Source organism: Hemibagrus wyckioides, linkage group LG10, assembly GCF_019097595.1.
Source record: "Hemibagrus wyckioides isolate EC202008001 linkage group LG10, SWU_Hwy_1.0, whole genome shotgun sequence".
Lineage (NCBI taxonomy): Eukaryota > Metazoa > Chordata > Actinopteri > Siluriformes > Bagridae > Hemibagrus > Hemibagrus wyckioides.
This window is the reverse complement of record NC_080719.1, coordinates 2,380,351-2,394,716: the sequence shown is the minus strand read 5'-3', so window position 1 is coordinate 2,394,716 and position 14,366 is coordinate 2,380,351. Positions and strand designations below refer to the sequence as shown.

General features: G+C 40.7%; 1 protein-coding gene across 2 annotated transcripts; it reads left to right on the top strand.

Moving 5' to 3' along the window:
* Window positions 1–6,715: 6,715 nt before the first annotated feature.
* Window positions 6,716–13,451, top strand: LOC131360598 (heat shock factor-binding protein 1-like). 2 transcript variants are annotated; one of them, XM_058401206.1, is made up of 4 exons: window positions 6,716–6,889; window positions 7,956–8,022; window positions 9,246–9,404; window positions 10,563–13,451. In XM_058401206.1, exons 1-3 carry the CDS (start codon window positions 6,845–6,847, stop codon window positions 9,365–9,367), a joined length of 234 nt encoding a protein of 77 aa, XP_058257189.1. In that variant the 5' UTR covers window positions 6,716–6,844; the 3' UTR covers window positions 9,368–9,404; window positions 10,563–13,451. The 2 variants fall into 2 exon arrangements, with proteins under 2 accessions (XP_058257189.1, XP_058257188.1); XM_058401205.1 differs by having other exon boundaries at window positions 6,717–6,889; window positions 9,246–13,451.
* The last annotated feature ends 915 nt before the right edge of the window (window positions 13,452–14,366 follow it).

Sequence of the window (14,366 nt, the reverse complement as noted above, 5' to 3'; positions counted from 1 at the left end):
CGCGCGGTGATGACGTCACGGCCGTAGGCGCACTTACGAGTGCTGTTTCGAAGATCTTCAAGAACGTCGTGTTGACATTTCAATCGTGTTGTGTTTCAACTTCACCTATATATATATATATATATATATATTCAATTACAGACTGTAATCGTAAGCTCGTATAAGGCACTGCACAAAGTTTTGGCACCCCTCTAAACCATCCATCTCAGGTTCCTAACCCTGGTCCTAGACTTATATGGCATGTCTATACTCCACATTATTTCACGTTTTCAGAGCTCTGAATCGTCTGATCCACTATACAGCTCTTCCTACAGTGACATGGGGTGCATTAGAGAAGTCTTACAAGTGTGCCTGATTAACAAAGATTCTGTCACTTAACAAACTATTTTTAACCCTTTACCAGTTTATTATACACTGATTTGCTCAAATCCACCATTCCTTTGGAGATTTAGTGTGTATTCCAGAATTTCTCCTAACATGTTGAACCACACAGTCACTAACACCATGCTGACCCTACCAGACTAGCCATATTCACAAGCCGTCTTTCAGTGGGTAATCTGAAATAATATTCCACCCTGAGGGATGGTAAATCAGGTAACTCCACAGTTCTCGGTTCCATCCTGAGCTCGGGTTACTGTTTGTGAGGAGTTTTGCATGTCTCCCGTGTCCGAGCGGGTTTCCTGTGAAATGACGTGTCCTGTGATGTAGAGCTAGTTATCAAACATAGTCAGTTCAATGTTATTTGTATAGCGCTTTTAACAATGCACATTGTCTCAAAGCAGCTTTACAGAACATGAGAAACAAAGTGATTATAAATGATTCTAAACACCAGAGTGTGATTATGAACAATGTCCTTTCTGCAGTCATGTACAGTCAGTTGTGTGATGCAGATACAGCATATGTAGAACGTTAGTGTGTGTATTAATTAGGAGGTTGTTGTCATCCTCAAAGTCCACACAGGGTTAGCATCGTTGCTTTGTTAAGAGCCCATGTCTTGAAGTTCATGTCAAGCAATAAGCCATTAGTTCAATATTTATTGCTCTTAGTTAATGTAAGAAGTTCTACACCACCCTGCAATCTGCTGCTGTGAGTTGTAGGACAAGCCGAGGAAAGAAAAGCTCTATTTATGTTTCACACTAATCTTCTGTTGTTGCAGACTGTGTGGTTCTGTATGGCAGCAGAATTTATTAACGCACTACTGTGCTTTTACATACTGTATGGGGGGCTTTTATCACTTCCTGGATGAAGCATCGAAGAACGTTTCTGGGAAGATTTTCCATTTGGAGATAATGGCTCTCGCTGTGGTTGTCTGGAGTCCCAGAGCCTTAAATGGAGCCGTTTCCAGACTGCTATATTTCACAATATCTTTCTTCCTCATTTCTTTCAGAATCTCTTTGACTGAAGTATAGTGTGCTCCTTGTTGATTCTTTTTAAGTCTAATTCACTTTACTGGAAATATTCTATTTAATAAATGATAGATTTAAATGTCCTGAGCTGGCAGTAATCAAGCCATCAAGGTATATCTAGTCTAATAAAGTTTTATATTAAATGTTTTGGTTTAAGATACGAAACAATTAAGTGTGATAAATATGCAAAAAAGGGGAAAAATAGGAAGGGGTAAATACTTCTACATTTTACTGTAGATGGGTTTTTGAGACTTATTGGATCAGGTACTGTCCCTAGATATCGGATGTTTTATTTCGTTTCATTTCGTTTTAAAAATTACATCAGTCAAATGGGTGCCGTTATTGTCCACACACTGTCGAAGGCGTTCACGAACGTTGTCCATAACTCGACGGGTCATTTCATGTTGAATGGCAGCAATTTCTTGACGGATTGTTCAATAGATTTTCAGAAATTGCTGCCATTCCACATAAAATGACCCGTCGAGTTATGGACAACTTTCGTGAATGCCTTCGACAGTGTGTGGACAATAACGGCACCCATTTGACTGATGTAATTTTTAAAACAAAATGAAACAAAATTGCATTATATGTACATTTGGAAAATAAAAACACATTTTTTATTCTTTACTCTATTTCGCTTTTATTAAACCTACAAATGTGTCAGATCATTTTGCTGCACCCTGTATATATATATATATATATATATATTATTAAATCAGCACAAGATCACAAGACTTTTACCTTACAGATCATACCTTAACCTGAGAGTGCTACCAGCCTTGAGATAGAAGATATATGGTTACATTCATGAATGACTGATTTCATAGTTAATTTTATTCATTTACCAAAAAACAAAGGAAATCAAACTCCTATTGGTTAACAGAAGATAGTGATTACAATTAGATCAACAATCTACTGGATAATAGAGTACACTGATACATAGAGATCAACAATCTACTGGATAATAGAGTACACTGATACATAGAGATCAACAATCTATTGGATAATAGAGTACACTGATACATAGAGATCAACAGTCTATTGGATAATAGAATAGACTGATACAAAGAGATCAGCAACCTATTCAGCATTTCTCTACAGTGTGATTTATCAGTGTCCAATTCATTACAATGAACTCCTGTATTATAAAGGACTGTCATGCATAAAGCCCTGTGTAAAGGATATATAGTTGGAAATTTTTGTCATCCTGCTCATCTCAGACAGGTAAGACTTTTTGCATTTTAAATTCGTCATTCTGGAGGATCAAGTCTTTTATTTTCCCCTTAAGACCACTGAAGTAGCATTTTAACTCTTTTAGCTGGGCCCAGTTGTCGAACATGTAGTCAACATAATCATTTGATGTGCTGGTCGTTGAAAACATACTGGAAAACAGAGCAGGACTTTTGAAAAACAGAGCAGGAGTTTGACTTTCGAACTCTTTGTCCTTAACCATCCAAAGGAATGCATAAATGGCATTCACTGCGATGACAAGCAATGTAGGCCCAGGAACAGGGTGTTTAAGTGAGATGGTTGATTTCTTGTAGGTCTTGTACTGCTTTAACAGCTCGTCTAATTGGCTCTCATAGCATTCAAGCACAGTGGTGATGGGAGCCAGGTGGCCTTGAAGTTTTGCCTCGTGTTCTGTGGTGCTTTGCATCTCCAGTCTCGCTGTATGGATGAGCATCTGCAGATGGAAAGCTGCACCGTTGTTCCAGTGCTTCAAGGAGCGGGAGCTCATTTTGTTGTCATACAGCATGGAGTTCTTCAGACGGGTTAGCTGTTCACTCAGCTGTTTCTCCAGGCGCTGAGTCTCCTCTAGTACTCGCGTCGGTTGGTGTAAATACATACGTAAGCGGTTCATATACTCTTCCATCAAGTCTCTCACACCTGAAGCCTTTTCCTCAGCGAACACACGGTGCATCATGTCCAGTGTGCTGTCTTTGTTCTCCTTTTCCTCTTCTTCAGCCTTGATGATGAGCTCCAGCGCTATAGACAGGGCCATTGCTCCTAAACCCACCGAGTTTGGAACCGTACTAAAAGTGGATAAAACAGAATCCAGATTTTTCATCAGCGAGCTGCATGCATGTTTTAGCATCTTGGTGATGGCTTCCTCTAGCTCAGACGTTGAATTTAATCCAGAGTACTTCACCAAAGAGCCATCGATACCAATATCAGGTATCAGGCCAGATGTCTCAGCAAGACCTAACATATGACGGAAAAAAGCCTCTCCCTCTGTTGTTTTTGATGCACTCGTAGCCATAGCATCAACAGCACCACGGTGAAGATTAATCCTGGAACTACGTGTTCGCTCTCTGCTCTTTCACTTTTGCTTTCACTTTCATGTGGCTATTTAACCCTTTTGTGGTGTTTGGGTCTTTGAGACACATTTTTAGTGGTTAGTGAAAGAAGATCAGTACCATAAATGCTTATTGTCCTGTAGCTTGTTGAAAGATTGAAGAGGTTTGCATAGAAGGCTCCTGTTTTAGTGCTTATAAGGCAGGGATGTCCAATCTTCTCCACAGAGAGTTGGAAAGCAGTAAGCAGGAGCTACCCCTGATTCCACCTGTTTAATCAAATGATCTTGGCTTTCAATAGGCTCAGTAGGCTCAGTTGTGGCTTCAGCTTAGTTGGAATGAAAACCTGCACCTACACTGGCCCTTTGTGGATAAGATTGGACACCCCTGTTATAAGGGAATAAAACTTGAAACTGAAGCAGTTAAGTGTTACTCTGATAATCTTAAGGGAATTTCAGTGGGTGGCTCTGTTTTCAGTCGCATGTTTAGTTGCAATTTCTCTATCACTCATGTATACACATACATACACTACATCGATCAGGCATAACATTATGACCACCTGCCTAATATGGTGTTGGTCCCCCTCCTTTTGCTGCCAAAACAGCCCTGACCCGTCGAGGCATGGACTCCAATAGATCCCTGAAGGTGTGCTGTGGGATCTGGCACCATGATGTTAGCAGCATATCCTTTACATCCTGTAAGTTGCAAGGTGGATTGGTCCATAGATCGGACTGGTTTGTCCAGCACATCCCACAGATCCTGGATTGGACTGAGATCTGGGGAATCTGGAGGCCAGGTCAAACCATTCCTGAACCATTTCTGCTTTGTAGCACGGCGCATTATCCTGCTGAAAGAGGCCACAGTCATCAGGCTGTACTGTTTCCATGAGAGTGTACATGGTCTGCAACAATGCTTAGGTAGGTGGTTCATCAAACTCGCTCAAATCCTTACGCTTGTCCATTTTTCCTGCTTCTAACACATCAACTTTGAGGACAAAATATTCACTTGCTGTCTAATATATCCCACCCACTAACAGGTGCCGTGATAAGGAGGTCATCAGTCTTATTTACCTCACCTGTCAGTGCTCAGAATGTTATAACTGATCGGTGTATATTGCCAAAAGTTTTGGGACATCTGTTTTTGCATGCAATGAACTTTAATGACAGCCCATTCTTAATCTTTAGGGTTTAATATGAAGTTGTCCCACCCTTTGCAGCTATAACAGCTTCAACTCTTCTGGGAAGGCTTTCCACAAGGTTTATGAGTGTGTTTATGGGAATTTTTCACCATTTCTCTAGAAGCACATTTGTGAGGTCAGGCGCTGATGTTGGACAAGATGACCTGGCTCTCAGACTCCACTCTAATTCATCCCAAAGGTGTTCTATGGGGTTGAGGTCAGGACTCTGAAGTTCCTCCACACCAAACTCACTTATCCATGTCTTTATGAACCTTGCTTTGTGCACTGATGCACAGTCATGTTGGAACAGGAAGGAGTCATCCCCAAACTGTGTGCACTGGTATCTAAACTGAACTATGAAGCTGAAGCATTAAGAATTCCTTTCACTGGAACTAAGTGACTGAGCCCAACCTCTGAAAAACAACCGCACACCATAACCCCCCCTCAACCAAACTTTACACTTGGCACAATGCAGTCAAGTACAATGCGGGCAAGTACCATTCTCCTGGCAACCTCCAAACCCATACTCATCTATCAGACTGCCAGACAGAGAAGCGTGATTGGGCACTCCAGAGAACATGTCTCCACTGCTTTACACCACTGAATCTGATGCTTGCATTGCACTTGGTGATGTAAGGCTTGGATGCAGCTGCTCTGCCATGAAAACCCATTCCATGAAGCTCTCTATGTACTGTTCTTGAGTTAATCTGTAAAAGTCTGTAGCTAATGACTCTAAAGAAAGTTAGCGACTTCTGTGCACTGTGCTCCTCAGCATGTGCTGAACCTGATCTGTGATTTTACATGGCCTACCACTTTGTGACTGAGTTTTTGTTGTTCCCAGTTGCTTCCACTCTGTTATAACACCACTAACAGTTGACCATGGAATATTTGGAAGTGAGGAAATTTCACGAATGGACTTATTGCACAGGTGGAAACCTATCACTTTACCATGCTTGAATTCACGGAGCTCCTGAGAGCAACCCATTCTTTCTCTAATGTTTGTTGAAGCAGTCTAGGTGCTTGATTTTATACACCTGTGGCCATGAAAGTGATTGGAACACCTGAATTCAATGATTTGGAGGGGTGTCCTAAATCCTTTTGTCAATATAGTGTACATATGTCCACACGTACGTATATTATTTGAAACATTATATTAATCTGGGGTAGAGCCCCACCTTTGCCCTCAAAACAGCTAAAGTTCACTGAAGCATAGACTCCACAACATGTTGGAATCATTCCTTTGAGATTCTGCTCCATGTTGACATGATTGCAGCACAGATATTTCAGGTGCGCTTGGATTGTCATTCTCCTCTTCTACCATATCCCAAAGGTCACTAGGAGGCCAGTGAGCTCCATTTTAGATATACTGTCATCGTTCATCTTCCTGGAGTCCCCTGCTTGCTCTCAACACAATGTACATTGTCCTTAACCACTCCATGACCATCACCATACCTAATAACCTGTCTCTCTCTACTATCATTCTCTCTAACAATACCAGTGATGTTGACCCCTTCTGCTGTCCACACCTGACTGATGCATCGTGATTCCTGGCTTCTGGTTGGAGTCTCATCACTTGGAAACCACTCTCTGCTGCCGAGGATGACCTCCAACATGGACAGCATAAAGATACATGAGATTACTGTGGATAACATCGCCAGGAAACAATGAAAATGGCATTGAATATATGAATTTTCATAATTCATGTTTATATGTATAAATAACATGACAAAACAGTAAATGTTTGGTGATTTTATTTTGTCACAAATCTCTGCAGTGCCTCCTCGAGTCTCCTTGTGCCGCGTGCGCGCTGGCGTGAGTGAGCGTGTGCGTGCGCGCTCTGTGGGTGCGTGCGCGTTCCTGTGTGGGCAATCAGTCACCTACGCACTGAGGTGCAGATAAATCAGTAAATTCACAGAAGTTTCTCAATCTAACGCTTTGTCTCTTTCGCTCTCTCACACGCACTCGACATGTCTGACACGGAGCCCAAATCAGCCCAGGATTTAACCGTGGTGGTGAGTAGAAATAATAATAATAATAAGCATAAGCATTATTGCTATTATTTGCCGGTATAAATTAGCACAGTAGCCGTCATGTTGAACTAGTATAGGTAGCTTCCAGGCTATCTTACTGACCTTACTAAATGTCAGTTTCGCACGAGGTTGAGTTATGATGTTAATATGTCGGTTTGGGCGTGTAATTATTTCAGGAAAAAAACATTTATTAGCGTTTAATTTGTCTTTTTTAATGGGTTCCGTTGAAGTGTTAGCATATAGCGTTTCCTTGGACACTAGAAAGTAGGGTTGCCAGATTGGATCACTCTAACTCCGTTAGCGGAATTACATGAAGACTAAACTAAAATGTTATCCAAACAATTGTCAGTAAATATATTAAAAAATATTTTGCGAGCAAACAGAGTGTCACGAGTCCCATAAAATTCCATAAAATGTTTGCTTGTTTCTTGTTAATACTTGTAATTAATAAAACTTCAACGTCTGTTTTTAAATCTAGATCGTGTTCCGAGAATTAACAATTTCCTACACCACAATTCATAATATTCATTTATTTGTTTCGTAATTTGAGTTTTTTTATATATATATTTTTTTATTAAATGTAATACGTCGTTAAATAACCGTTTTATAATGACATGGCAACCCTTGGCAGTAGTTAACGGGTATTTTTTTTTTAATTAGCTGTGAATTAAACCCCAGTTCGAAATGCCCTCGTGTCTCGTGCGTTGCTCGCTTGTTGCCATGGCTACAGCTCCAGCGCGTGGGAGTGGAGATTAGGTTTTTTTTTCTCTCCCTAGCAGGAGACTTGGTGACCCTAAACTCCCACTCTCTCTCTCTCTCTCTCTCTCTCTCTCTCTCTCTCTCTCTCTCTCTGTCTCTCTCTCTGTCTGTCTCTGTCTCTCTCTCTCTCTCTCTCTCTCTCTCTGTCTCTGTGTCTCTCTCTCTCTCTCTCTCTCTCTCTCTCTCACACACACACACACTCCTCATTGAAAGATTTCCCCCCTCCCTCTCTCTGTGAGTATTTGAGTCCATTTCTGTCAGTTTATTTTTATCCCTTTCTGCTATACAGGTGCAGAGCTTACTGCAGCAGATGCAAGACAAGTTCCAGACCATGTCTGACCAGATTATCGGAAGAAATATCCTACACTCAGCGGCGTTCCTGCTTGATGCCGTGATGTTTAGACGTCCCGAAACGTGTTAAAAGTAACTAGAAACGGATTAAAAAAACTATGAAGGTTGGTTTAGAGCAACATGTGGGCACAAGGTCCTGTACCGTCACGTCAGGCCGCAATCTCGGCACGTCGTTGATTATTTTCCTAGAACCACACAGCATTATGATGTGCGATGTGTCCTGATAATGACGCAGAGTTACCGTTACTGCCCAGAAATTTCTAGAACAGCACACCACAACCTCTTATTCCACAGCAATCTACTGTATTTATTTATTAAATCATGCCACATCACTCCTTTTTAATCCGATTATCGATATATCCTTTGGAATGTCCATGAAACCTTACGTTATAGCAGCTATAAATGTCCGTTCCCACACACACACACCGACCCCAAACGCTTCTCCTTCTTGAAATTAATAAGACAGAAAAACAAAAAGGCAGCTTGTTGAGTCAACGGTCCAGTGGGTGGTGTGTGTTTCAGGCATGATAAGTGTGTTTATAGTGTGTGGGTTCAGTGTATAGGAGGAGTTGTGTCAGGTCCAGCTCCACCCTCTGGATTTTATGTTCTGCAGCAAGGACTGCATCTCTGCCTTACTCTCTGTCTCTCTTTCTCTCCCTCTCTGTCTGTCTGTCTCTCTCTCTCGTACTCTCTCTCATTCTCTATCTCTCTCTCTCTCTCTCTCTCTCTCTCTCTCTCTCTCTCTCTCTCTCTCTTTCTCTCTATCTCTCTCTCTCTCTGTCTCTCTCTCTTTCTCTCTCTCTCTCTTTGTCTGTCTGTCTGTATCTCTTTCTCTCTCTCTCTTTCTCCCCTCTCCCTCTCTCTCTTTCTCGCTCTCTTTCTCTCTCTCTTTCCCACCCCCCCCCTCTCTTTTTCTCCCCCTTCCTGTCAGTCTCTCCCTCTCTCTCTCTCTCTCTCTCTCTCTCTCTCTCTCTCTCTCTCTCTCATTTTCTCTGACACTGTTAAGTGCCATAAGCGTATTTACAAATAAAAGTTTCCTTACAGATCAGTGATCAAAATCCCCCTGTACGAGTCCCCATGAGCGAGCCATTACTATAGAAACCGTAACGTATCAGAACCGACACGTGACATGTAGATGCACTCGCCGTCACAGAAAACGAATCGGTGCCTTCTAAACAATCAGTGACGTACAAATGCTCTTTAAAAAGATTCTCCTTAACCAGTGCACTCGACGAGATGAGCACCCGCATCGACGACCTGGAGAAGAACATCTCCGACCTCATGACTCAGGCAGGCGTGGAGGAGTTCGACGGAGAGAACAAATTCGGCGATGCGTCAGGAACAGCTTGATCAGGACAGAGAGTCGGCGATCGGATAAGTGCATGAGGTATCGCTCCCACGAGCTACGTGTTTACGAGTCAGATTGTACAGATTCCTTTTTGCTTGTATTAAAGAAAAGAAACTCTTTTTGGTAGTAATTCTGGGGATGCAGTGTAAATCCAGACCTTTTTTCTGTACGATGTTAGAAACCTTTATGTAATTATATACTGTGTGGTTTGTTTGTTTTTTTTTTTTAAACGTGTGTGTGTGTGTGTGTCGATTGTAAGTACTACTTCCTCTGCAGTGTAGAACGTCTGTGGGTTTTACACCTTCAGTCTCATTCCTGTTCATATCATGATCTTGGTTGGAAAAACGAGAGAGAATTTCGAGCCATTTTTTTTTCCCATGCAGTCAGACCGGAAAATTTCCTCTCACCCCATCCTCTACAGCAATAAAGCAATGACACGGGGTTTTTAAATCATCCACTCACTGCTCAGATAGCTCACAGCAAACTAACTAACTATGCAAACAAATTCATTCCATCTGAACCACGAGTCTCCGCTGCTGCTTTAGAGGGTCCAGGAGACGGAGCTGGATCCGGTTGTTTATTTAAAAAACGAGTCTGGGCTTCAAATCAAATCAGACTCCACCCACTTTACAACCTGGGGAGTAATTTGAGCTGATTGACACCTAATGTGAAAAAGAAAAATAATACAAAAATGGAAACCTTCCTTAGCACAGAGGACTTGAGAAGAGAGGGGCAGAAAATGTGAATGAAATAATATATATATGCATATGGCCCCACCCCCTGGACATCTGATTCCATATTATGGACTTCTGACCACACCCCTTGACTTCTAAGTCCACCCCTGGACATCTGACTCCACTTCCTGGACTTCTGACCACACCCCTTACACTTCTGACTCCACCCCCTTGCACTTCTGACTCCATCTCCTGGACTTATGTAGCAGAGGGTAGCTAGAAAGGTTTGCATTGGGAGAAATAACGGTTTTAAGATCTAAAACTGTATTTATTTTTGTTTTAAAAATAAATATAAATAATGCTGCATAAATACAAGCCCTTTCTGGCACGTGCAATTTAATCTACTATTATTATTATTATTCATTATATTATTTAAAAAAAGATAAATCCATTGATTGCACTCACCTCTTAACTGTCCAAACTTTTTTCTTTTTTTTTTTTTAATCACTTTTCACCATTACAGCGTTTTGGTATCAGAAGAATCCCCGTATATTTCGGGAGCGTCCTGCGATCTGTAGCCTGTGGTCAAATGAGACTGTGATGTGTGACGTCATGGATGTTCCTCTCTAACCCCCCCCCTTCCCCTTCCCCCCTAAATAACCTTTGACTATTTGTGGTGATGAGTATTTATTCCTTTAATTCATGTGTCAAAACTCCACGCTGCATAAAATCCTGCGTGCTGAACTTTGATTGCAGCAGTAACACAGAAGAACACAGATCTTATTCAAAAACGCCTGATGTACTGTGAATTTTCACTCCGATTTCCAGCAAATTTCCTGGTGCTGTTCATGAGAGTTTTTTTTCTGCAACCATTGCCCAGTGTGATTCCTGTATCTCAAATAAAAGCATGTTTTCATACTAAAACCAGACCAGGAGCCTGAGGTAAGAGATTTCTCTGGGTCAGAACGGTTAGGGTCACTCTCTTGACTTATAAAACGAATAAAACGTATAACACCATGCCTGAGAAAATAAAGTGTAATTAGTACGAGCTTTACTTATATATATATATATATATATATATGTATGTATATGTATATGTCAATATAGATGATGTGCTTCTGACATTTTTGCATGTTCCACATCACTCACACTAAATTTATAGCCTTTTTTTGTTTCCTAAATAGTGTTTTTTCTTTAATTTCAATGATTATTAATGGATTTATGTGTTTATAGCCAAAGTCTTAATATCAGTGAGAATCAAGGGGAAGGTGTACAAGACAGTGGTGAGACAGGCCATGGTTTAGAGGCAGTGTCACTGAGGAAGAGACAGGAGTCAGAGCTGAAGATGTTGACGTTCTCTTTAGGAGTGAAGGAAGGTTGGACAGGATTGGGCACAAGTACATCAAAGGGACAGCTCATGTTGGAAGTTAGGGAGGACAGATTAAGATGGTTTGGACATGTTCAGAGGAGGGAGAGTGAGTATATCAGTAGGAGAATGTTGGACATGGAGCTGCCAGGCAGGAGCGAAAGAGGAAGGCCAAAGAGGAGGAATATGGATGGAATAAATGAGGATATGAAGCTAGTGGGTGCAAGTGTAGAGGATGCAGAAGATAGGGATAGGTGGAGAGAGATGATTTGCTGTGGCCACCCCTCAAGGGAAAAGCTGGAAGAAGAAGATACTCTGAAATGTGCATTTTATAAGATTTAAATAAATGGAGAAATAAAGTTGAGCATGTAATAAACCACTAGACCTTAAGAGAATATGTTATTCTGTTAGGAAATGTAGAACGCTTTTAAGGTTCTCCGGTTGTTCCTGTGGTGGATCCTCTCACAGAACGTTCTTTAATACAACTCTTAAATCCCTCTCCTTATAGAATTCCCCTCTAGACACTCTGTAGCTAGAGTAAACAGTGAAAAAAAATGTCGGTGCTTTGTTATAATATAAAATGTCTTTTGTAGGAAATTAGAATTTTCTCGTTCTAGTTTGTTTATCAATGATGGATTTTGTATTTTTTTTTTTAATCCAGGGAGTCGGAATGTGTTGAAGAACCAACTTTATCTTTAAACTAAATGCCTTTATGGAAAAAAACAAACATGAAGCCATAAAAACATTTCTGGAAAATAGAAAATCGGTCAAATATCATTTTTTTCTGAGACGTAGAGTTTCTACACATATCATATTCAACTATAATACTGCGTTTTAACTACAGGTCCAGTGCAAGGAGGGGGAAAAAAACAGGCAAAACTAAAGCTTTTATTTACAGAGCTCAGTTGATATGTCCACCATTTTGTGAACACACAAAATGTCCAGTCAATTAACACAGGACCAATAAGATCAGGAGTATAAGGTTGTTACACACAAATTCACAACATTCCTAATTTTCCAGTGTCCACTTCCAAATTAATTCGATTAATAATTCCATACTTAGATTTGTTCTTGCTCAGATATGATCACGGTGTGTAAAAATATCAAACTATTCATTAATCCGATGCATGATGCCACACACCGTGAATCTGTAATAATCACAATATACATACGAATACTTATGAATGTTTATTGCTTAACACCTAATATGGTGCTGTGATCCTTAGCTAGTGCATGGGTAATGAAGGTAGCTAGCTACAGAAACTATACTTTTGTCATTATATTGGCAAACGTTTTGGGACACCTCTCCAAATCATTGAATTCAGGGGTTGGACTCGGGCCCTTAGTTCCAGTGAAAGGAACTCTTAATGCTTCAGCTTCATACCAAGACATTTTGGACAATTTCATGCTTTGTGAGAAGGCCTGGTTCTCAGTCTCCACTCTAATTCATCCCAAAGGTGTTCTATGGGGTTGAGGTCAGGTCTTTATGAAGTTCCTCCACACCAAACTCGCTCATCCATGTCTTTATGGACCTTGCTTTGGTCACTGGTGTGCAGTCATGTTGGAACAGGAAGGGGTCATCCCCAAACTGTTCCCACAAAGAGCATGAAATTGTCCAAAATGTCTTGGTATGAAGCTGAAGCATTAAGAGTTCCTTTCACTGGAACTAAGGGGCCGAGCCCAACCCCTGAAAAACAACATCTGATTTGGGGGGTGTCCCAAAACTTTTGGCAATAGAGAAGAAAATTTCTGATGTGTGTGTACATGAAGTAGCACTGGATTAAAGATTTAGACTTTCGGGTGTTTCTCAGGCAGAAAAGCTTTGGAATGAACGCTGAAACGCCTCGAAATGAATATTTTTAATTGTCGAGATACCTCCGAGTCTGTGCTCTACATGTTTCTGCTCAGGATATTGTCACGTACATCCTAACAGAGTAAACGAGTTCTCTATTAACAATTTCGAATTTCTGTTTTGACGACGTTTCACTGAATAAACTAACTGTGCCATCCATGATCGGCTAAGGGAGATTGTCTGTGCTACGTTTTTTAAATAATTAAAGAAAAAGATTTGTACCAGAATAACACTCTAGAGCTGAATGTTTGTATAAACCCAAGTTTAAAGTAAGCACATAATACAGCGTGTTAGTTCCCAGACCTTTGGATTAAAAAGCAAAAAAATGTTTTCAAATATTTAATAGATGAACTGTGACATTTCTAATCAAACTGGGCAAACTGGTCTAAACAGTAATCCATTGTGTAGTGAAATGCTGGAGTTCTAACAGTACTGTTCTTTTCAACACAGGTGCTACTTATTTTATTTATTTATTTGGGTGGGTTAGAAATTAGGTTCTTAAAGAAATTACCTCCATATATATGTATACATATATAGAATGTAATATCCATGTATCTTGACAGATCTACTGATTGTTCATGAGGGTTAATGTACTCACTTTACTTGAATCACTTTACTAAGATAATAAATGTGCTGTTTCTTTGCACCTTACATGCGGAACTCGGTCGTTCCAGTTAAAAGTGCTGTATCTGGTGCCGTTTCTGGATTTGTAAAAAATAATACTTGATTTGTATTTGAATCTTATTCCAGGTCATCTGTGTTGTGTAATGTGTGTTTGCATGACAGATTCTCGTGGATGTGAATATATCTTGCGGTCATTTTTTCTCCTCTATAATATAACGCTTAATAAACAAAGACTCCTTGATTACTTTGTGATCTTTCATTATGTTTGTGGTGTGACAAGGCATAACATTATGACCACCTGCATAATATTGGTGCTAAAACAGCCCTGACCCGTCCTGCACTGTGTATTCTGACCCCTTTCTATCAGAACCAGCATTACTTCATCAGCAATCTGAGCAACAGTAACTCGTCTGTTGGATCGGATCACACGGTCCAGCCTTCACTCCCCACGTGTATCAATGAGCCTTGACCGCCCATGACCCTGT